At 55.9% G+C, this 23,080-nt stretch overlaps 7 protein-coding genes across 7 annotated transcripts; 3 read left to right on the plus strand and 4 right to left on the minus strand.

Annotated features, from left to right (window-relative positions):
- Positions 1-8: 8 nt before the first annotated feature.
- C8Q71DRAFT_712707 (uncharacterized protein) lies at positions 9-1,303 on the minus strand (the record flags this gene model as incomplete). The annotated part of the gene is made up of 4 exons (XM_047920869.1): positions 9-423; positions 480-655; positions 705-917; positions 974-1,303. The coding sequence occupies 4 exons, from the start codon at positions 1,301-1,303 to the stop codon at positions 9-11; spliced, it is 1,134 nt and encodes a 377-aa protein (XP_047776311.1).
- A 1,333-nt stretch (positions 1,304-2,636) lies between these two features.
- On the minus strand, positions 2,637-3,561 carry C8Q71DRAFT_860359 (uncharacterized protein; the record flags this gene model as incomplete). The annotated part of the gene is made up of 3 exons (XM_047927788.1): positions 2,637-2,974; positions 3,025-3,193; positions 3,247-3,561. 3 exons carry the CDS (start codon positions 3,559-3,561, stop codon positions 2,637-2,639), a joined length of 822 nt encoding a protein of 273 aa, XP_047776312.1.
- Positions 3,562-6,269: 2,708 nt separating this feature from the next.
- On the minus strand, positions 6,270-6,488 carry C8Q71DRAFT_875430 (uncharacterized protein; the record flags this gene model as incomplete). The annotated part of the gene is made up of 1 exon (XM_047928386.1): positions 6,270-6,488. A coding segment is annotated over one exon (219 nt), but the record flags the coding sequence as incomplete, so codon positions are not given.
- A 4,153-nt stretch (positions 6,489-10,641) lies between these two features.
- C8Q71DRAFT_692823 (uncharacterized protein) lies at positions 10,642-11,017 on the minus strand (the record flags this gene model as incomplete). The annotated part of the gene is made up of 2 exons (XM_047919882.1): positions 10,642-10,821; positions 10,871-11,017. Coding segments are annotated over 2 exons (327 nt in total), but the record flags the coding sequence as incomplete, so codon positions are not given.
- Positions 11,018-13,673: 2,656 nt separating this feature from the next.
- C8Q71DRAFT_712740 (uncharacterized protein) lies at positions 13,674-16,338 on the plus strand (the record flags this gene model as incomplete). The annotated part of the gene is made up of 4 exons (XM_047920873.1): positions 13,674-13,799; positions 13,865-14,182; positions 14,249-15,926; positions 15,977-16,338. The coding sequence occupies 4 exons, from the start codon at positions 13,674-13,676 to the stop codon at positions 16,336-16,338; spliced, it is 2,484 nt and encodes an 827-aa protein (XP_047776315.1).
- A 2,578-nt stretch (positions 16,339-18,916) lies between these two features.
- Positions 18,917-19,470, plus strand: C8Q71DRAFT_725763 (uncharacterized protein; the record flags this gene model as incomplete). The annotated part of the gene is made up of 5 exons (XM_047921715.1): positions 18,917-18,967; positions 19,042-19,073; positions 19,139-19,205; positions 19,266-19,346; positions 19,393-19,470. 5 exons carry the CDS (start codon positions 18,917-18,919, stop codon positions 19,468-19,470), a joined length of 309 nt encoding a protein of 102 aa, XP_047776316.1.
- A 1,285-nt stretch (positions 19,471-20,755) lies between these two features.
- On the plus strand, positions 20,756-22,430 carry C8Q71DRAFT_875431 (uncharacterized protein; the record flags this gene model as incomplete). Its single annotated transcript, XM_047928387.1, has 9 exons — positions 20,756-20,765; positions 20,823-20,887; positions 20,925-21,171; positions 21,234-21,356; positions 21,505-21,566; positions 21,726-21,759; positions 21,816-22,064; positions 22,197-22,318; positions 22,380-22,430. The coding sequence occupies 9 exons, from the start codon at positions 20,756-20,758 to the stop codon at positions 22,428-22,430; spliced, it is 963 nt and encodes a 320-aa protein (XP_047776317.1).
- Positions 22,431-23,080: the final 650 nt, after the last annotated feature.

Genomic DNA, 23,080 nt, shown 5'->3' on the forward strand with positions numbered 1-23,080 from the left:
TCACCAACCTACAGGTACAAAGCAACGCCCATATTCGAGGTCGACGCCACCACGCGGCCGTACTCCCTCTGCTTCGCGGGCAGCCACGCCACGGACCCGCTCACATCCGCGCCGCTGATCCTGTTGATCTGCACCTGGCGTCTGCGCCCGCGGCCGGCGGGGTCCGCCGCGCCGTCGTCGACGCGCACCTGCGGCGAGATCCAGCGCGAGCCGTGCAGCGCGAAGCTGCCTTCGAACGCGGGGTGCAGGACGAGGTCGACCGGCGAGTTGCTCGTCCGCGCGGCGAGCGTGAGGACGTGCTCCGCGGGCGCGTACGGGAGCACGACCCGCACCGGGCTGTTACTGCTGTGTGTATCGACGTCGAAGAGCCCGCCCGTGCCGGAGGACGTCGTGGAGAACAGGCTCACGTTCGTGTTGATCGGGCTGGGGCGTGTGGTGTCAGTGGGTGTGCGGCAGCGGATACGGCGTGAGAGGCTTACCCGTTGGTGGTCTGCAGCCGCGCCTTGGTCACCTCGCCGGCGTTGTCGTTGAACAGGCCGAGGACGACGCTGATCGGCCCGTTGGAGGTCTGCAGGTCGAGGGTGTGCGAGGTGTTGAAGTGGCCATCGATGATGCCGTTGGTCGAGCGAACCGAAGCTGCATCTGCTACGATAGACTGTGGTGCGGTCAGGGATTGGTTCAAGTAAGGCACGCTAAGGACGTACGTGAACGTGGACGGGCGTGTTCCTCGTCGACAGGGACAGCTCCTTGAAGTGAATCGTGTCCTTGAGGTCCCCGACATGGTGCACGAAGGTCGGGAGCTCAGTGCTCAACTTGTTGACAGTCACCACGGAGCCGTCGGACGAAGGCGGAAGTCGGACGTGGATCCTGAACTGCATCCTGTGGCGGTGGTCATGACCGTTCCATTGACGAGGAGCCTGTATGATAAGCCGACTCAGACTACGCTTCAGTGCGCTGGGCATCGAGTACTTACGAAGATTCCTACGCCGTCCTTTCCGTCGTCAGGACGCAATTGGCAGACCTTGGTAAGCTCCTCGAAATGATGCTGGCTATTGAAGTAGCCCAGTACGTCGACCTTCACGCTATCCGCGCCAGGCTCGCCGCTGTTCGAGATCTCGATGACGCCGTTTGCCATGTTAGACGAGCCATGGGACACGAAGAACAGCTCCTCGGAGCCGAGAGGGAGCTCGAAGGATGTCTCCGCGACGTGCTCGAAGTGGTTCACGGGGAGCACGCCCTCCGGGTCGAACTCCCACTCAGCAAGCGTGCAATCTTCAGGGACGTGGGCTGGGTTCTGATGCATGCCGTAGCCGTTGACGTGCTCTCCTAGGAAGCGTGACTGCATGAGGAGGTATGTCAGGGTTCTGATGCAGGTCAGCATGAAATGGTACTGCTCACCAGACGAGGCGCAACCCGGTGCGCAACGTATATGAAGAGGCATGTGAAGACGAACGCGTGCAAGAATCTCTTCAACGCCCTGAACCTTGCTCGCCGGCGCGCCTGCCTCTCCGGGAGCGCAGATCCCGCGACTGTGTACGTCGCCTGGTAGTCCGGGCACGGCACGAGTGCGGGCACGCTGGGCGCGGTGGACGCCCCCTTCTCGACGTCCGAAGAAGCAGCGTGGGGGTTTTGGTAGGACATGGTGGACTGGGGATCTGAGGGGGGCACTGCATATCACACTATATATTCGTGTGGACCTTGGAGCGCCCAGCCGCGTCGACTGCGTACATACACGAGCCCCGAGACTAGACTGCGGCGCTGTTGTGCGTAGTAGAAACTGCGCATGCTCAGTCTGCATAAGTACGCCGGACCGCATGAGGGACTTACCGCGCAGTGCCTGGCACACCTCAGAGAGCCTGCGCTTGACTGCATCGAGGCGGGCAACGAATCCGATCGCCCGGCGGCTGCCGCGTCCCGTCGATCGCGCGCTGCGCTCGACGCCTACTTTTGCCCGCGCGTCGTCGCCTCCGTCTGTCCTCTTGCTACCATCCCGCCAGTCTCGACCTCCGACTCGCAGGGCCCGCTATTCGTGCTGTCCTCCCGTTCCGCCGCCGCCGCCTCCTCGTCCCGCCCCCTGTGCCTGCCCTCCGCTGATGCACCTGTCCGAGACGCGTCGATAGACACCGCCCATGCCCCATATCTCGTGTGTTCCGGCTTCCCAGCGTGCGTTTTTCTTTTTTCTCGCTCAGTCTCGCGCATTTATCGAGCAACCTCGCCTCTCGCAGTCGCGCCCTCGACTTGCTTTCTCCCCCTCCCGTCCCAGCGCGTCGCCTGCGCCGTACAAACGCACGACCAGAGCATCCGCAAGCACCAGACGATGCTGCACCATCTTTTCCGGGGCAAATCTATCCATAGCTTCGCTCGCGGTGCGACGTTCTGCTCGACGCTACGCCAAGCGCCCGACCTCCTTTCCTCCACACGCCCTCACACCGCCGACACCTTCCAAACGGTCCTCTAGGCGCCTCTGCTTACCCGCTTTGCGTGGCACTCGGCCGACAGCGCGTGTCTCATGTTCGTCCAGCTCACCGCGCGCTGGCAAACTCGATCCGGGCGGCACACGGCGACAAGTAACGCATCGCCCATCGTACGAACCCGTCGCAAGTGTTTCGAGGCAAGTTGATGCATCGAACGTCGTGCTACGCGGCATTCAGTGCGGCCTGCCCAGGCGAGTTCTGTGCGCGAGCCTCGTCTCTCAACGCCTTCTCCCGGCTCATCGCGTTGAACAGCACGAGTTGTAGTGCATACGCCCTGCGTGTCGTCTGGCTCGCCGGCCTTCCAAGGCTCATTCCCTCCTCAGCGAGCAGTACATCTGCGCCGCGCGTCGCCGCGCACCCTCTCAGGCTCTCCCTCGCGCGATGCACGAACGCGTTCGGCTCTGTATCTGCCGTCCTCAACACTGGTTGCGTACGCGATGACATCCCGCCACCAGCCGAACGTGCATCCTCGGCGTACATCCCCCTGCATTCGACGTTACCTACCGCGAGCGAATCCGTCTCACCGTCGTCTCTGCGCCATGAACCGGACCCATGCGCATTCCAACGCCTACCCAAAGCTCCACGCGTCCGTCGCCATCTGCTACCGTACACACTCCGACGCGGGACGTCCTCGCCCATCCACAGCCATCGACGCAACGCTCATCCGCGTGTTTGCCAGGTCCGGCCGTGTGGCCAACGTCGTGCGCAACGTCGACGATCTGCGTCGCCGTCAGCAAGGTCTGGGGACCACAATGGAGGCAAGACGACCTACCTCTGTAACTCGACGCAGGTCGCGTCCATCGAGGTCGTCGTTCACTCGACGCTGGGTGTTGACGACAGCCCGCTCGCTCGACGTGCCACTCTGTAGGATACGGTTAGTACTCTCGCACTTTCTTAGACCAGGAGCAGACGACTTACCGATGGCCTCGCTGGGTCCCCAGCACGCGCTCTTATACCCCTCGCTCGTCAGCGCAATGACAGCCCGCCGGCCTCCGGGCGCATCGTGCACCGTGCGAGGTGTTTGCTGAAGCGAGCGCGCCGCGACCTTCGTACGATTGGCGGCGGCGGCGTCGTCGGTAGCACACATGTCGGGGGAACGCCGCTGCTGCACCAGGTGCGTGATTCCATGCATTGCCAGAAACCCAGGCGGACGGTGCGTGCGCGCTGATCGGGCGTACGAGGTGCCGACGTTCCTCCTCCTCCATGGGTTGCGTCGCAAGAGAACGCTGTGTAGCAGACAAGCGGGCATTCGCCCATCGTGCTCGAGTCCCCTCGTGCCGGCGAGCGCGACGATGTAAGTGGAACCCGCACCGTAGCAGTAGCCGCAGCACATGGTGACTCGCGCGATTGGAACGGGCTGCGGCGTCGGGGCGTACGAGCACCACTGCTCTTCCATGCGTCGCAACACACTCATCTCGTCCAGCGCACGAGTGCCGCCGCCACACTCGCTTCCGAGAACTCTGACCGACCAGGCGCGGCCCACTGATCCCCGCGGAGCTCTGTGAGGTCGCGGACAGCTGTATCGCAAGAAGATCCCAGTAGAAGTCGGTGCCGACTTCCTGAAACTCGCGACGCAGAAGCAGACCGTCTCCCCAACGTGCGCCCGTCCGCCGAATGGCAATGCGTACGTCCGCTGCACCGGGGCTCGCACTGCAATAGCTTCCAGAGGTGGTCGTCTCGCGATGAGGTGAGTCTCGCTGCGGCGTTCTACTGCACTGACGTTCTCTGCTTCGGTTCATTCGGCAGCGAGGCGGGGGGCATTGACTAGGCGAGCAGCGAGCTGGGAAGGATGAACACGGGCGATGATGGGCATGAGGACATGGAGGGACCGCGCAGTGCCGCAGCGATCAAGGCGTATCATTCGAGCCGGGACACGCATCTTCGCCCTCGTACGACGCGTGGGTGCGATAGGACGAGTGGGGACGGCGGTGGGGAATATGTACAGCGAGCACGCATCGACGCATGCCCCGACGGCTCGCAATGAGATGCTCCTCCGGCGTGCGCGACGGTTGTCGTGCACGTTGAGCTCGAGTGCTGCTCGACGTAGGTACGGAATTCATGTACATAGCATCGCGAGCAATAGATATATTGTGTTCTCTACATATCGACAACGGGTATATGGTGCGCGGGGCGACCTGAATCGTTGCACGATATGTATCAGACGAACCGAGCGCGCTGGTACACCGGACGGGACGTGAGGCCGTCGATTTCCATGAGTCAACACAGCACAACGCGCGCAGGCGGCTTTCCCATGGGTCCTGCGAGCCTCGAGGCGACGACATACCTGCATGATTCAACCATCCGCCCTCAGCCGAGTTCCCGCCCATCTCCGCCATCCTTCAAGCTACCAGTCATGCCTGCGTAACGGACATCAATTGCGAACGCCCCGTGCTCAGGAGAATCCAGGCGGAGGCCGCGCGTTGGACGGCCGAGGTCGAAGGGAAACTGCACATCAGTAGACGGTCGCGATGTAATCCGCACTTCCCAGCCGGAATGCGTCGAGACAGTGTGAGCACTTACCTGCTCGACGAAGACAGTGCACCGGTACTGCCGCGCAAGCGATAGCGGGCATCCTGCTGCGCCGTGCGTCGAACCGGACACAGGTGTAAGCTTTTGATGACAGCGCGTGGGCTGCGTGCTCGCGCGCATCGAAACAAAGTATATAAGCTGTATCTCAACGAGTGGGTGGATTGCATACAAAACACATACCTTGTTGTGATGTCGAGCATCACTCAACTGCGTGTACTCGACCTGGCGAGCCCGAGCTGTTTCGAGGCGGTCGAACCTCCTGCACTTTGCGGTTCCGCGTCGACGGGCATGCGGACACGCTGTGAACAGCAATAGCGCCGCGAAGACCAAGGGAACGCCTGCAACGAGGAACGGGGGAGTGAGGAATGAGTGTGGTTGAGATGACGCGAACTCTTCCGCCCAGCGACCAATGCATCAAGAGTTGGACAGGCTCGAGCTTGTAGCCTGCTGGCAGCTCGAGCGAGCTACAGAGAGGGCTCGCGGTCCGACGACTCGGACATGAGCCTTCGGATTGTAAGCTCGACGGCTCGGAGTTCCCCACGAAGTGGACATCCCTGATCTTGTACTACTGAGCGCGCCAGCAGGTGACCCCGTCTCGTAACGAAGCTATCAAGGACAGCTTGGGATGCTGTGTCACGGACGCGGAGAGGCCCACAGTGCGTGGTGCAGTAAATCCGAGCAACATATCCATATGAGTGTCGATAGTTGCACGCTCTCCGTAGCATGCTCGTTATTCGAGCCTGAGGCTACCCACGGATTCTGCGCCATAGCCGAGGCGATGATGTGATCCGCGTTGTACACAGAGTGAACGGGGCGACGCACAGTTACAGGTAGCACAACTCTGTCGTCCCGGTAAAGTTGATGTAATCGTGCGAGAGCGTACATAGTACGCATCGCTACTGACCAAGACTGCCCTCTCGGTCGTCGTAGGTCTTCTATCGACGTCCGCTTAGCGAACGTTGCCTGTGGACAGCAAATGCGGGCCTCCTTGCGACTGCAGATACACCGTGACATTTGGATGCGACACGCACCTCCCGCCTTGTTTAATGAATACGAAGCACGCCGCACGGTCAGTCAATCGACTTTGCAAAACTGTTGTTACGTTGCCTTGCGCTGGGCACTGCTCAGTGCGAACGACTCGCGCGGCTTAGTACAGTCTTCACTCAGGTTCCGCTGCACGCATCCTTCACTTCAAGGTCGCACACTGCTGCCCCCGGCAGTGCTCCGCCGAATGAATACACTTACACATGCCGGCGCCGCTGAGCATCGAGTCGTGATCTGCTCTGAGATGTGCGCCTGCGTGTTCCAGTCCGCTATTGTGTCGTCGATGCCGATGCTGAAACCGTTATGAAAGAGCCAGTAGCCGACAACCTGCTGCAGGCCCGTGAACAGAGTCCTCATCGCCTCTGGGCTCTTCTCGTGGAAGCATATGTGGATCAAGCCGCCCTGAGAAGCTCCGACTGTCTTCTTGTCGACGATGCCAAGGTCACACTGTCTTAGAGACAGTACGACACAGATGTCGATCTCTCGAACCACGGCCACGGTGGCTGGCCACAATTACGCCAGGGCAGACCCGCAAGGGGCAAGGCGCTCCCCGCACACATCGGCAAAGGTTGTCCGTCAGTGACCAACGACGGTATTTACGCCCGTCTGCGCTCATTCAAGTCCGTGCGCCGGGTGCACAAGCTATCATATAGCCCTCGCGCACATACCCTAGTACACTGTAGCTGTCGGACTTCGTACACGAACCACAGCGCGGACGTCGCAGCTTCGGACCGCTCGTCTGGTGACTGATCCGGCGGTGCGCGACTCGGAGTGGAGGTGGCGATCTCATGCGAGGCTCCCCTTCGTGTCGCGCCGATCTCTACGCAAGCATTGTGTCAAATGCTCGGTGTGTCACGCTCGACGATAACAGCAGTCCGCTGCTCTAGAATTACATGTCTTTCCCATGCTGCTCGAGAAAAGCCTTGCGCGGCCTCGCCGACGTGAGACGCGGGCAGGCACCAGACACCCCAAATGGGCATGCTGAAGCAATGTTATCCAGAATAGATGGGCCCAAGGCCCCGGAATATGTCCACGGAAAGTGGGAGTCGCACTGTTCTCAGTGGGGATCAGCCGCACGCCGTACGACATTGTTCATCTACCAAGGCTTTCAGGGAAGCCACGGGATGTGCCGCCGTGCCCGTCGGCTCCGACAACTGACGACAAGAACCAATGGCAAAAGCGAAACGGCTCGCGGATGACGCGCAGTGCTCTGTGCGGGATCATATCTGCCTGGGTTGCACGGAGACCACAGACAGACCCCAAAACACGTCCTCTCGCGAGAACAGGACGGTGTCTTTCCAGTAATGCTGGCACATACAGAACCTTACGAGCTGTGCATCCGCTGCATGTACCAGGCCCGCGGACTTCTGACGGCACAGAGTCCTTCCGCATGCAGTCAACAGTGGCTCGCGCACTCGGTGAAAGACGTGGCTAGCCCATGAGCCGAACACGGTGCCACTGACGCATTGTCTTCCCCCCGCTTCCATACTTCACACAAGTAGACACCCGGGATGATCGCAGGGCGGGTACCACCAGATTCGTCCTTGCAAATCAAAAGGTACAGCCTCCGAGTCACTGACACCGCCGGCCGGAACGACAGCATTAATCCCGGCGACATACAACTCAACTAGGCTGGCTGGTGATGTAGCCGGCCAGCCATAGCGAGAGTATCCGTGTGCACGATGCGGCAAATAGTGGAACGTCCGTCTGCCGCGCTCGAGACCACACTGCAGGCACATAGGACTCAAAAGCTCTTGATTGACCTCACTGCCAAACAGAACGGTATACATGCATTGCGACTGAGCAATGATGTATACACTCATTCATTGCGCGAACACCTCGGGAGGGCAGAACGTCCCCGAGTGATCCTATCTGACGTCTCTACGTCTCAAAAGGGAAGATTGGGCTAGCGGCCACCGACCGCACTGGTCGCATGCAGATCGTGACCCCACGTTTGGTACGTGTTTTTTCTCCCATGGCCGTAGGCGTGACCTGTAGGTCCCTCGGCGACATGACATGTGTACAGACTCACCGGCGTAATGCTCCCCAGGCAGTAGCGCCTCAGATCCCGCTCCCGGTCTCCGGTCGCGCCATTCGATTGCAACCTCTTCGACAGGATGTGTCAGGCGGAGCATGGTACAGTGACACTGCGTTGTGACACCACAGTCGCGAGCATGCGCGGAAAGCAGAGACGTGTAGCATTCGGCGAGGCCTATGGGTGAAGGGAGACAGGATGTGTGGAGAGCAGAGAGAAGACATTGACAAGGAAGGAATTGCCGCGCTTGGACATGCTGAGCCACCGGGTCCAAGTTCGAGCGTGAGTGGTCCCTTTTGTAGCGGATGCAGCAGTGATTTGCACTGTAGATTCGGCCCACAGAGAGTTGATGACAAAGAACGCGTTGAGAAAGGTGCTGCGCGCGCATATAGGCCGGAATACCAGAGCAGGTCGACATCAAATGGATGGACAAGCGGGAGAGAAAGTCGTGCTGTGGCTGAGGCGCGAGTTCAAGTTGTGGCTGAAGTGCATTTCGCGCGCGACGAACCGCGTCACGACTTAGGCTTGTGACCGTGTTCAAGTTGCATCTGTGTCTGTCTCCGGGCTCTCATTTGCGTACAGACACTCTTGTCCGCCTTCACGTCTGCGCCAGACGTTTCCTTCCAGTAATATCCAGAGACGGCCTGTTGATATTCAACCCAAGCACTAGTCTCGGGCTCGCCGAGGTTCCGAGTCACCGTGATTCGGACTGCCACGGCAAAGTTGAACATGGTTCCATCGTTGAAGGATCCGAGTCCGCGCGGCACACGAACATTGACGCAGACCAGTGTTGTCGGTCGTAACAAAGGCTTTTGCGCAATCTCCGCATTCCTATCTTGGTAATACGATCGTGCTACATGCAGGGCCTCGACCGGAGGGTTCTAATCGGGCACTAGACGGTGGTGAGTAAACACTTTCTGTTACGTTGCCAAAGTACAAATCTGCAGAGGTCGAGATATCCGAGCTTATAAGAGCTGGAGTGTCTTGAAGTCTGATGCTGCTGATGCACCAGTCAAGACAGAGGACGTGTCGACTTCATTCATCTACTACAGCTGTGGATACGTAGAGTACAAATGATCCACCTGTCAAAACAGGACTGAACCATCTACGCCACTCGACGTGCCCGCTGCAGGTCCAGCGTCGGCCAGGTCCGAGAGTCTGGAGATGTCTCCGGCTGTACTCGTATTGCTTATACTACAGAACTCGGAAACCAACAGCCATCATATTACTTCACAGTTGCGGGTTCGCATTTACTTCCACATGCTTGTGAGTTGCGGCTGCTGACAATTCGCATCTCATCTATTCTCAGGGTCCTACTATCTACTGTCCTCGATCGTCCCTTTCTCAAATGTAGGCAATTATGATCGCTCTCCGGCAACTCTCCGGCGCGTAACAATGAGCGGCTGTACGTGTTTTGATGTGAATCACAGTAGAGTCCGGTAATAATTCCGAGGCCAGCATACTACTCAGATACCACTAGTACGGGGTCCGATTGTTCAAGAGGCCGTGTTCGCACTTCATTAGCACTGGCAAGTGCAGTCTTGTTCTTCGGTGTATATATGCTGCTCAAAGGGATATTCAGTAATGATTTTGTGTGCAGTGATTCTTGTATCAAGTAAGCAATGTACTTCTGCAGCAACAATAGGAGTCTGATGAGAATGCAGATATTACACGGAGAATGGCCAAACTTCCATATGAGGTAAGTAATCTGCTATTGTGCGCTGCGCATCTGGAGCCTAGGACGATCACGCCGTTCACTGTGTGGATGTCAATCTGTGACAAAACAGGAGTGAGTATCTCTGTTTATTCCGCACCATCAGGGAAAATCACAATTGCTACATTGGATAATGTAGCAGGTGTAGCCAGTATAGGCTCATTGCGAACCCCCTACTTTATAGCAGCTCATAGATTGCCGGCTCAGACTATAGCTGTCTGTAGCGCCACTGCCAATCAACATAGAACAACATAGAGCACTATAGATCTACTAGACTGATAGTGCAATAGACTGATAGGCTTATGTAGAGTGATATATGGAAGTATAATCAGTAGTCAAGTGCATATTAATTGTACTTGTTGCTAGCACTCGTCACGGAATTGAACCATCGGACAGTACGAGAATATTAGATCAAATGTATTGCAAGGCTGCAATGCTACGGTATTCAATATCCTACGGTGTTCGACGATTATGATTGAAGCGTGCTAGTAATGTAAGGCAGCAGTCACAGTGGTCCGTAATATGTATATGAAACCAACTATAGGGGTATTGATTAGCAGTGAGTAAGTCTGTTGAGTACGAGAAGACTGCAGGCTAAGACATACAACGGGTCAGCCAATGATCTGTCCCGACGGCAGCAAGTGCAAACGCACCAAGAAACGTCCCATCTATGCGTCATTGGCATCATCAGAATCACCAGCGTCCAGGGCTTGCTGGAGTGCGCGCGTCAAGGCATCGCGTGAGAGTGTAATGGCGGTGCTATCTGTATCCTCCGCGCCAGAGTGGAATCTGTACAATCAACAATGAGCAAGACCCCGGTTACAATCAATTGAGAGTAGACTATACCGCGCTTCTTTGTAGAGCTTCTTGCGAAGCTTGAGCAATAAACGGTGCGCGGCGTCGGACAAGTCGTCAAAAGCTAGAAGATTCTCCTTGTGGGAGAGGTAGATTGGCTTGTATTCGTTCTCGTAGAAGCTCACGCCAGCGTGCTTCCCTGTTCCCCATTCGTCGATGCAACACTGAACCTAAATATACATCAGCATTGCACACAGAAGGCGAGCTTGAACAACGTACCGCTGTGAGAACGAGAGCGATTGTCCCAATGGAAATTGCCGGACTGAAGAATTCCTTAAAAATGACGCCTTCGTCGCTTCTGTTCACAAACCAGGTTGCATTGATCGCCTTCTGGATGATCGGATGACGGTATATGCCCTTGCGTTCTGCATCTGCACCCTGGGGCTGATTGATAGCAGGATCCTGTCAAGCAGACATTACGTGAATACTCGTCAACGTGCAATGTTGCAACACTTAGCATCCATACCTCATACGCAAATGCTGATTCATTTGTGAGGGCGACCGCTTTATCACGGTTCTCACGTATGGCTTTCTTGGCGGAAGAGCCGTTGAAACCATACAAGCTCTCGACGAGTGGTCGAACCTTGCTCTTGAGCTCGCCGCGGAGCTGCGATGTACGCGCAGTGATCTCAATTGTATGCCGTCAGTTAATGATGTCATTTGACTGCATGAATGACTTACAATCTTGATCACACGTTGATCAGCGGCATAGTTGACGTTGAGTGTCTTACAAGCCTCGCCCCAGCAAATCTGGGCCCATTCTTCTTCAAGCAAGTCGGTCGGAAACGCGTTGATAGTAGACACTCGGCATCTGTACAATGAATTAGCGATATTGAGAAGAGCCTTCACGTCGGCATCGTAGTCCTTGGCACGCGGACCATGTTTAGACGGAGTGCCAATGACCTCTGGACAAGATATATCTTCGTACAAAGGGAACTCTTAAGATCAGCATCTCACAGACGTTGATATACAGCAAGAAGATGGCTTACCGCCGTTCATGGAGCTTCCTTCGTCCCCACTTCCTTCGTCATCCTCCTTATCCTCTAGCACTTTGCGCTGCTGCTCCTGGTCGTCATCATCAACATCGTCATATGGAGAGACACCCTGATGCGGAGGAGGACTACTGGAACGTGGCGAAGATGGCACACGTTCGACAGGCTGGTCATCATCTTGCTGACTAAAGTATTCCTCGTCGTCTTGAAAGTCTGCAGCATCGTAGACGTATGGATTCACATGATGCTCGTTGCCGGACTGATCATCGTCGTATTCCAGATCGTTGTAGAAACCGTTACCAATGTCGCTTCCCTCGTCATTGTCTCGGCCCAGTGGTTCGGGACTGTCGGCTTTGGGCCCACGGCGGCGATGATCCTCGGGCGCCATTTCTTCGTCATCACTTAGAGGTGGAACACGTCCAGCGTTGCCAGGACGTCCTGAAGATATCAAACAATCAGTATTGTTCGACATCTTACTAGTATCGGATTGACTCTGAGGTTCACCGGTGGAGCGGCTCTGCGTCGTGTTGGAGCCAGAGAAGACCTGTCTTGCCGTCGAAGCAACTTGAACATTGCGTTGATCTGACAAACATCTGTGAGTTTTGATCAAGCCATGCATGGAAAGAGCTGACCTTGTCGTTGTTCTGACTGATTTGCGGTTCCGTAGCGCTTGAGAGTTGCTGGCGGTGGTGTTCCCGAGCGCCTTGCTATCAATCTTGAAGGCAGCGATGACGATGACTCGGAGTGTCTCGCCACAGCCTGAGGCCTTGAAGGCGGTGGCTGCTTGGAGTGTTGTGGTACAGACGACCTTACAGTAGGTGGTGGTAGTGGCGCCGGCGCCGAAGGCTCAGAGCGTCGAGCACTCTGCTGAGCCTGAGTCGCTTTGGGCGGGACCTTTTCTTTACGCTTGATAAGGTTCTTGAACGGCACATTGTTAGGTTTCGAGCTTGTGACACTCTGCGTAGTGAACTTATGCGGTGATTAAGTAACCTGACGAGTCAATTTGTGGAAGATTGGCACGCACCGTTGATGTCGAGTTGCCGTTGTTACCACTGTGCGATGTACGAGGCTTCTTACCTGGCTTAGCACCAGATGCCCTGTTCTCAGAACTCTCGTCTGCAGGCCGCTTCTGTCCCTTACGGCTCTGCGCCGCCTCTTGGTCTTCGTCTGTGCAGTCAAAATTGATTGATAGACAAGCTTAAAGGAAGACTCAGGAAAACGTACCGAGTTGGCGCTGTTTCGCAGATGGACGGCGTTCACGTCTTGGAGGTTCATCCGGTGCACTGCTCGACTGTTGCCTAGACCTCTGGGACATCGCAAGAGGAAGTGAGCGTTGTAAATGAATGGAATGGACAGGTAAGGGATGATACCGTGCACTGGCAACGTCTGTCAGGCTTCAGTGAAGTCGGGACGTGGCAGAATAGTCACACGACTCGTCGGCAACTTATTGGCTGGGGTCCTGGTTGGGGTCCTAGTCATGTGGATGGACGTGAATACTGGCCTGGATGCTGACAAATAACGGCAATTGTGAATGTCAGCCCGATCGTGTGCAGGTTTCCAAACGTACAGGTCGCACCCAGTAGCCCAACACTAGCTGACTGTAACTCTTGCCACTCAGCCTTCTGGATCCCTAGATGCCTCGCTGTGGTTACTGCAAACGTCAGGTGCCTACAACGAAAGGTGTTCGAGTTCATGTCCGGAACTCACCACCATGCCGCCTCAAATGGGAACGTCAACTCGCCCGAGTCGCGCAGGCAATCGCGTCTTCTCAGAACATCGCTGCTGTTGCTGCTGTTGCCGCAGCATCCTATACGGCGAGCTCTGCCAGTGCACACGACGATGTTGCTCACACACAACCTGACGACGTCGATGACCCAATGGATGGAGGCCAATCTGAGTCATCGCACCAGACACAAGTCGAGGACGTACCAGAGGACGAGGAAGACGCCCGCCGATACGTCGAGTGTTACCCCGGCGTCGTCGCAACGATCATCCGGGAGGATAACACGCTCTTCGAACAATGGTGCGCGATGCGTGCTGAAGCTGGGGTTGACGAGTGGGCGCCGTTCAAGGATGAGGAAGAGTGGGAGTTGTTCCGGTGGCTGATCAAGCACGTTGGTCAGACCAAAATTGACGAGTTCCTTAAACTGTCGATTGTACGCACCATGCCTCTTTTCTCCATCGTTTTCGAGCACATTGACGAACTTGAACCTTTCTGTAGATACGAAGGAACTGTGGCTTGTCGGCCGACAGCAAGTACAAGTTCTTTCAGCAGATTGACGACCTACCTACTGGAGTCCCGTGGCACTGCGACATGATTTCTGTTCAAGGTGATCGTATGGGCGATGATGGGAAGTTCATGCAGGAACAGCTCGAGCTGTGGCGGCGCGAACCTATTGAATGCGTAGAGGAGCTGATTGGGAACCCTATATTCGACGGAAGTATTGCCTATGGACCAGAGAGAGTTTATACAGAGGAGGCGGCTACCATACGGCGGTACGACGAGATGTGGACAGCCGATTGGTGGTGGAATATGCAGGTACGTCCGCATGACGTTGCGATCACCCGACCTGTCTGAGAAGACTCAATGACGTTGCTCCCATAGGGGAAGTTGCCAGAGGGTGCAACAATCGCACCTGTAATCCTCGCGTCTGATGCCACGAAGCTCACCAACTTCGGCGGCGATAAGAAGGCATGGCCTGTGTATCTATCCATTGGGAACATCTCAAAATCGGTACGGCGTCAGCCTTCGCAGCGCGCAACGATCCTTGTTGGCTACATACCTGTCTCGAAGCTCGAGTGCTTCCATGATTCGACTCGCAGCCTTGCCGGCTATCGCCTCTTCCACCATTGCATGTCGCTCATCCTCAAGTCCCTTCGCGAACCGGGCCTCAACGGGAAGGAGATGACTTGCGCAGACCGCGGTGTCCGGAAGGTCCATCCGATTGTTGCGGCATATGTCGCTGATTATCCCGAACAATGCCTCGTTTGCTGCTGCAAGGAGAACAGTTGCCCGCGCTGCACCGCGCCGCCCCTCCAGCGCGGCGAGCAGCTTCACTGTGATCCGCGCGATGTTGAAAGCACCAAAGATGCGTTGCGCGAGCACCAGAACGGAAACGACTCACCACGCTTCACTTCCGAACAATTGCGGCCCGTCTACGAGCCCTTCTGGGCGGACCTTCCCCACTGCGACATCTTCTCGTCTATCATGCCGGACATCCTGCATCAGCTCCATAAGGGAGTATTCAAGGATCACTTACTGTCGTGGTGTACATTGATCGTGGGCACGGACGAAATGGACCGCCGCTTCCGCGCGATGACCAACTTCCCAGGCCTTCGACACTTCCGCAACGGCATCTCGCACGTATCGCAGTGGACGGGCAAAGAGCACAAGGAAATGCAGCGTATTTTTGTAGCGCTCTTAGCCGGTGCTGTGCCTACGGAGGTCCTGGAGGTGGCGCGCGCACTCGTGGACTTTATCTACTACGCGCAACTTCAGTCTCATGATGACACAACACTCACTCACCTGCAGTCGGCTCTCGACACGTTCCATCGCCATAAGGACGTTTTCATCAGGCTCGGGATTCGGGAGCATTTCAATATTCCGAAGATACACGCCCTCCTTCACTACGTCGAGGCGATCCGCTCTCGTGGTTCTTGCGATGGCTACAATACCGAACTCCCTGAGCGCTTGCATATTGAGCTAGCGAAGAATGCTTACCGCGCAAGCAACCATCGTGACTATATGGAGCAGATGGTGACGTGGCTCGCACGCCAGGAAGCGGTGGACTTGCATGCTACTTACATCGCTTGGTTCCAAGGTCTTCGTGCGGAAGAAACGGCGGAGGAGTTGGAGGAACCAGACTTAGAGCCTGACGAAGAAGAACCTGACGAAGACGTTGCCCCTCCACTGCTCCCGGATGGTGACGAAGTAGAAAGCGGAAACACGTACTCAATTGCAAAGCACTGCCCTCTTCCCAATCTATCCCTACGCTGCCTGCTCACTGACCACGGCGCAACCGAGTTCCTACCCGCCTTGACCGAATTTGTCCGCACCGAGCTACCCCGTTGCGAACTACGCCCGAACCACATGGACCGCTACGACGTTTACAAGAATATATGGGTCAGTTATCCAGGGGATCCTCACGGCGACGTACCAGAGCATACCGACCGCATCCGGGCAGTTGCCGCCAAAGCAGGGAGAGGGCGAAAGCAGGCTACGGCTGCGTACTTTGATACCGCGTTCATCGTCGACCCGGATGTTCCTTTCGATGGAGTTGAAGGTAAGAGCAGACGTTCTGTCACGGGTGAGTACAGTCATACAGAAGGGCAGTGAACACTTACCTGATTCGGCAAGACCATCCAGGAACAAGGATAGCGCGTGTGCGCGTCATCTTCAATCTTCCAGCACAATTTGGATCGCGGCCTCACCCCCTCGCATATGTCGAATGGTACACACCGTTGCGGCGCAAGGATCCGGGCACCGGTCTCTACCTGGTCTCCCGCTCAACACGTAACGGCAAGGCAAACGCTAGCATCGTCAGTGTTGACCAGATCCGCCGCGCCGCGCATTTAGTCCCGAAATATGGCAGAGAGATAAGCAGAGAACTCACCAAAGATAGTTCACTCGACGTCGCAACAGAATTCCGGGTGAATTCGTACATTTCAGTTGACCTTAGATCCGTGACAGTTTGAATTGGTGTACTAGTAGCCAGATAAGCTACTCTTTGTCTATGAATTGCATACCCGTGCTGAAATGCGATGTATATGTTGCGACTTGCGGCACTGTTCGAGTCTGCATCTCGGACTTATAATACTCGAGCGATGATCGCATAAGCGCCCACGTTAAAGTACCTCCCCACCTCAGCGTCGATGATTAAGCCTCGAAAATTGGAATGTGGACAGAATAGACCTACAAAGTGTGATTCGTGCAAACACACATCTTCGGGAATTGCATTTGCTCGCACAAGTTCAATAGTTTTGCTGAGCAGCTGCGCCACCGCGACCGGCGCTTCTACTATTGACGCGCCCAAACAAGGCGCGTGGTTCTGTGCTTCCCTTGCCACTACCCACCATCTTCTTGTACTGTCCCTCTGCATCATACAACGCCCCCAACCTTTACATTCTATGTCATCGCACACCTGGCAGCACGATGGTCACCGCGGTCCGGGCCAGCCATGCAAACATCCCCGTCAAAAACACGTCACCACCTTTCCGAGTCGTCGCGCGGCCTCTCCGGCGCCCACCTACCCACTATGCCGCGAACCAAGGAAAGGAAATGCTATGTTCACCGGTTCTAATGAGTAGGAAGACGAAGCAGGAGAGGCACAAGGCATCAAAATCGGTGAGTAGATGACTCTTTCGACCGAGCATACCTCGAACATGCGAGCGATATGTGCTGCTCCTATCCCCCCTACTCTACCTATCTTACATATCTCGCTACCAAGTGTGCATAAACGAGTTGCTCAGTGCAGACCTGCGTTGATGTTCGCGTTGGGGGTCGGCCCGGGTGGTTGCATCCGCGGTCTGCGGGCACTCTCAACTATCCACTTGGTCCGAGTAAGCACCCATCAATGACCATCCCCTATCCTGTCCCCTCGTCCCGTTCCCCAACCCCTCCTTTTGATATTCCGGGCTGATATACCTGTGAGTGGCAGAATACTTGGCATCCTCGTCCTCCTCAACATGGCGTGAACGAGGATTGCGAACAAGCTCCCTTGCATCGACCGCCTTCACCTGGACAAAGTGCGTGCACTGCGGCTTGCCTTGAACCTCGACACAACTTGAATGTACGTCCCGCGCGTGTCTTCGACGTGCCCCAAAGGAGGAGCCAGGATGAGGCATGCTGGGTGTACCGGCCAGCAACTCACGTCGCGCGGCATCGCCACTTGACAACAACACGACACGGGTCACGCGCCGTACGCAATGGCGAGCATGAACGCGAGGCTCGGGACACAGCCGGCGTACGACCGCATGCCAACAGCGTCATCATTCGCCGTGGCGGGACGCGCCTCGCTGACACAAGCACAGTGCGCTGCCTACGTACGTACTAACTGCTTACTAGTACTCACTACTGACGCCTGCCCATGTAGCACAACCCACTCGTCTCGCTCCCCTTGCATCTCAGTCACCACCGGCATCGACAAACGTCGAACCGAGCAACCAGCGCCCGTGATTCTCATCTGTGCGATCTTACCGGGAAGGTACCATGACGGCCTGCCGCACTTCGCATGCCCTCGCGCCCCCGACGCGCAACATCCAGCTGACCAGGTGCCGACGCAAGGATGCCTTGAGGAGCTAGACGGTGAGCACGACCCTACATGTCGTGCACGTGCCAGTTGACAACTGCAAGGCCTGCAGAGTATACACGTCAGCAATGCACTTCGTACCGCGAACCACCGGATGGCCACTGCTCGGATGTGTGCTGGCTGGTTACAGATCTGCCGTCTTGTACATGTCCGGTTGTGTACTATACTAGTCAGGAAAATGTAATGCTAGTGGATTGACACTACAGAGATAAATTACATTTTGGGCGGCTTCCTGATGTCAGAACCGCCGCAAAGTCTATGATCACAACCATTTCTCTCGATACCATTATCAACGGTACTATGACACAACCTATTCTACAGCTGCAATGGACTGCTATCTACCGTAAGATATTCCTATGGCACCCTATCTACCACCTATGATCGTCTACAAGGTGCTATGGACGACTATATAGTAGGCGCCAGCGGCTATGACACAGATAGCACCTATCCTGGCTATGTATCTAGGGCAGCTGCTATGCCTAAAATACCTTTTTCCTGATGACATGAACAGAAGGTAGGCGCACTATGTAGCCTGCCGGCTCCTTGAATGTTCCAGCCTTGTCATCCCTGTCTGATGTCAGTCCGAGTCATTGAAGGTAGCTGTATAAGGTTAGTATGTTCCAGGCATGACGGACGTAAGCTCGGCTTAGCTGAAATGTCAGAATGAGAGCAGACGAGAGCATATGAATGGACACTTGTTGAGTTGAATGATCTCAGATGATGTGAATTATACCATTTTGAGTTCCGAGGAATCATTGATCAGCCAGATTGGACAAGCATGCAGCATCCGAAGAGATCCGATCACACGGAAATTGTGGCACTGACCTGAGGCGAGCATCACAGCGAGTCCAAACATTGCCCAAACTATTCTGACGTGAGTCTGGCACTCAAAGTACAAGAGCCGAGTAGTACCTGCAGTATATAATATGGTAGGCAGAAGACAGACTTACTGCCCAGCCCCATTTATGCCCCTCCCCCGTACGTACCGGCGACCCCGCCCATGGGTCGGCTCGTCGGTAAGTGCCATTCATCCATATTGCCGTGAACTCGCACTGACCATTGCTCCCCGATCATCTCGATCTTGTATCAGCCACCCGAGCATCTACTAGAGTACCGGCAGCAGTGAGTACCTGGTCCTTTGTCACTGCATACAAAGCTATACTCACTGTGTATCCTACTCTTGGCAGTATCTCGACAAGAACGTTTCAAACCGGCGCAGATGTGCATGATCCGCGTCGCGCGAAGACACTGAATGTACGTACCTACCCAATATGGTAGTTACACTCAGACGCTCATGGCGCCTGACCTGTCTAGCCACCGTCGAAGCTTGGGATCGACTTGTACTCCAACACGACAAGCAGCGCACAAGCCCGGATTTTGGCGTGGGACTGTCAGGTATGTTGGTTCATCTGTGCTCGCGCACGACAACGCGATCATGTAGCTTACGCCAGTGGCTCGAAGCACACCGGTTTCCGGGACTTACACCACGAAGCGGTTGCTGTTGAATGTCAAACGGTAGCACGCATTGTTCATCGAGCCCCCGACTTCGCGACGGTTAGCATGGCAGACATAGTGCACATAGTCTCCGTGTAAGTTGGAAATCATTGATGGGACGTAGTACTGATGGACGGTGGTAACATCGGTTCAGGTTCAATAAATCGAAAGCCTGCAGATATGGTGCGGGCTGACTAGCTTGAGAGGTGCGGAACCGCAAACATCCAACCACACTATGTGTAATACACCTACACAGGCCATAACCACTGTGTTTGTTGGCCAGACGTCTCCGGGCCGACTCAGTATGCAAGCATGCAGGTGTCATGCTTAAGTAGGTACGTCTCGTCGAAGTCTGCCATGTAGCGAAGTACGGTCACTGATGGCAAATACAGGGCACTTGTCCTGTCCGAGTGCGCCCTCTCTCTCTGTCCGTCGAGTTTCTGGAGCAAGTGAGCCCACCGAGGCAGTGCGCCCCTCATTCACGTGACACCAACGACACGTCCATGCAAAGCTTCCGTCTCTGTATAGGTAGATGATGTCGACAGGTAAGTTACACGTCAGACCCTGCGTGGCACGTCGTGTCGGCACGTCATTGACCGCAAATAGATATACGGACGCATGAAGGTCAGGTTTGGAACCTTGGGACTCGTCGGGACTCCGCTGATTGTGCCGGTCATTGTCATGCTGTAAGTATCCAGCCATCCGTCGCATAATGATTTGTGCTGATATCAAGTCACGTATGTGTGTAGATCTGTTTCATGTAGTCGAATAGAATGGATACTTGCGTACTTGTCTGATTGACGATGTCCGTCGATTGGAAGGCACACCAGCCTGAGCCGGGAACGTCTGCTAGTATTGTAAGTCGAGCTTGCGGTGCGGCCGATAATCGACCTTTTGCGGTCACAGCCACTGCCGGTACTGTAAACGGCCCACACGAGCACACTTGCATTGCGACGCAGGTACATTCTTCAGCCATCGAGTGGCATTCGTCCATGACCCATAGTGAAAGAACAAAAGGACGAGGACAACAAGTCCTTCGTTCCTTTCCTGTTTTGCTGTATTGCATATTGCGTGAGCAAATGAAATTCGTACTTGTCTACATCTGCTAATGCTTGTCCACGACTAGGTATTGCATCGAATGTCAGAGTGCAACTCGTATCAATGTGTGATCGATGATGTGTACTATAGTACTATGGTTTGACGACCGGTGAGCGTGGTGAACGGTTCAACGCCGCTGATGTATCTGTCCGGATGTGTTAGGACGGCAATGTATATACAGATCGGCGTCCGGCGAGCGACGTGTCACGATCATGTGCGAAGGTACGCAATACTCAGCTTCAGACCCTCCAAGTCAATGCGCCGACCTGCCCTCCATAGCTAGTATCAGCTGGCAATCAATGCTAGGCGGGCTCCGTGCGCCTTGCTCCCCACTGCTAGGCCCGGTATGTTCAACAATATATGTATGAAATATTACCGCAGGTATGTCAAAGCGATGTTTGCGCGCGTGCACGGCCACTCACGTCTTGGCCGTCAGGAAGAGCGTCGCACTATTCACTAAGCCCTTGCGTCGAGCAGCGCGCCAGCACTGCGCGGGTGAACTGTCTGACGTCACCTCTGCTCGGTGCCCTCTTGCGTTCGGTCACGCACAGCGATGTATGTATAGATCGGCGCCCCGCGAGCGGGTACTTTGCAACGGTGCGCAGACAGCAAGTTGGCGCGTCGGACGGTGAGCTGCGACTGTGCACTGTCTACGTCGATCGTTTGCTGACGGCCGCAAGTGTTGTGCAGGTAGACCGGGTTCGGCAGGGCGAGGCTCATACAGGGGCTTGTCCAGTGCAACAACATATCGAAGCCTAACAAGCGACATCACCTTGAAGACACGGCACTGTGGCATCGCGGCCAAAGCGCGATGTATGTATGGATCGCCGTCCGGCGAGCGAGGCTCACGGCCATGTGCTGAGGTACGTCGCGAACAGCGGTCGATGCACTCATGTAGTACTAGCTACTGTAGCGTCAGGCCTGTGAAGTCACTACACGGTTCGTTCATCACACTGGCCAGGCCCAGCCCCGTATGATAATGTATATATGGATCGTCTTCCGGCGAGCGGCATGTCGGCTAAGGTACGTAGACGGTGAAATCTGCGTGCGGGACGAGTATTGATGCGTCTGCTAGACTCGCGGCGTGCGTCCGCCGATGCATGCAAGCAGCGCGTCAGCGCTGCTCTCCGACGTCGCCCCGATAACCGTAGCATTGAGGTTCACGGCCACCACCGATGCTAGACGGCCCTAGCCGGCGAGCAGGCCAAAAGCATAGGTAAGTCTTTGTTGTTGTCTTGTGCTGGCTGTGCTGATTGTCTGTTCTTTGCGCAGAACGTCGAACGGCACTAGCGTGCTCGACGTACGCAGACGCAGAAGACACTGCTCGCGCGTGCTGTCGCCGCGACTTTGAACACCAAGTTCCCTCTGCAATAGTTGACAAGTACATCGGCCGAGTAGTACGCGAGATGTTCGGCTATGCGCGCGAGAACGAGCCATGTGTGATCTTCATGGACGAGATCGACGCTATTGGCGGGCGACGGTTCTCGGAGGGTACGAGAGATCCAGCGCACCTTGATGGAGGTGTGCTGCTCACGATGCCCTATCGTCGCCAGCTCCTCAACCAGATGGATGGCTTCGACGCGCTTGAATAGACCAAGCTCATCATGGCGACAATTCGGCCGGATACACTCGACCTCGCACTCCTCCGACCAGGACGGCTAGACGGCAAGGTCGAGATCCCACTGGCCAACGAACAGGCACGGCTAGAAATGGTGAAGATTCATTTCGGGCCTGTGAACAAGGGTGGCGAGATTGACTACGAGGCTATTGTCAAGGTTCGTTCTCTGTCATTCCGTGGCAAGTACGCAGCGTGTCTGACCGCCTCTGCCCTGGTAGCTCGCGAACGGCTTCAACGGCGCGGACCTGCATGTTCGCTACTCGGGATGATCGGTCGGTGCCCATAATCAAGGTGTCATCATCTTGCACAGCTCACATCCGGCGACGGAGGACGCAAGGATAGATCGTCGCCCGGCGAGTGTTCACGGAGTTGTCCCGCGCCGCCGCTGGGCCGACATGCGCGAGGTGTTTCCGAGGTGGGCCATGCGTTCTGCGAGTACGGTGAGTTGCAAGCTTGTACTGTTACTGCACATTCCACTCACGGAATCTGTATAACCGACCTCTCCCGCGCAAGCGCGACAACATATCGACGCCCGGCGGCGTGAAGGTGAGTCATTCTGCGGTGTACATGTTCGCTGACGTTCCACACAATAGGCATTCATTGACTCGGCTATGTACATAGCTGATCGGTGCGTTTGCCGGGGGAAGGGGACCTTTTTTCTTGCCACACACATGTACATACCGAGTCTCGTTTGCGCGACGCACGAAATGCACTGGTACCCGATAATCCGCGAGCTCCCTACGGGGAGGCGAATCTATGGCCGAAAAAAACAAGATTTTTAGCCGGACTTGGGGCGCTTTTCGCGTTTTTTACCTTGCCCCCGCCAATCCCCGCCCGCCGTCGTAAGCACCCGTCATTCTCCTGCGACGATCCCCGCCCCGCCCCCACGCCGCATTCGCACGCCGTGTCCGTCCCATAC

The sequence above is a fragment of the Rhodofomes roseus genome (genome assembly GCF_022264815.1).
Source record: "Rhodofomes roseus strain CIRM-BRFM 1785 chromosome Unknown C8Q71scaffold_18, whole genome shotgun sequence".
NCBI classification, from domain to species: domain Eukaryota; kingdom Fungi; phylum Basidiomycota; class Agaricomycetes; order Polyporales; family Fomitopsidaceae; genus Rhodofomes; species Rhodofomes roseus.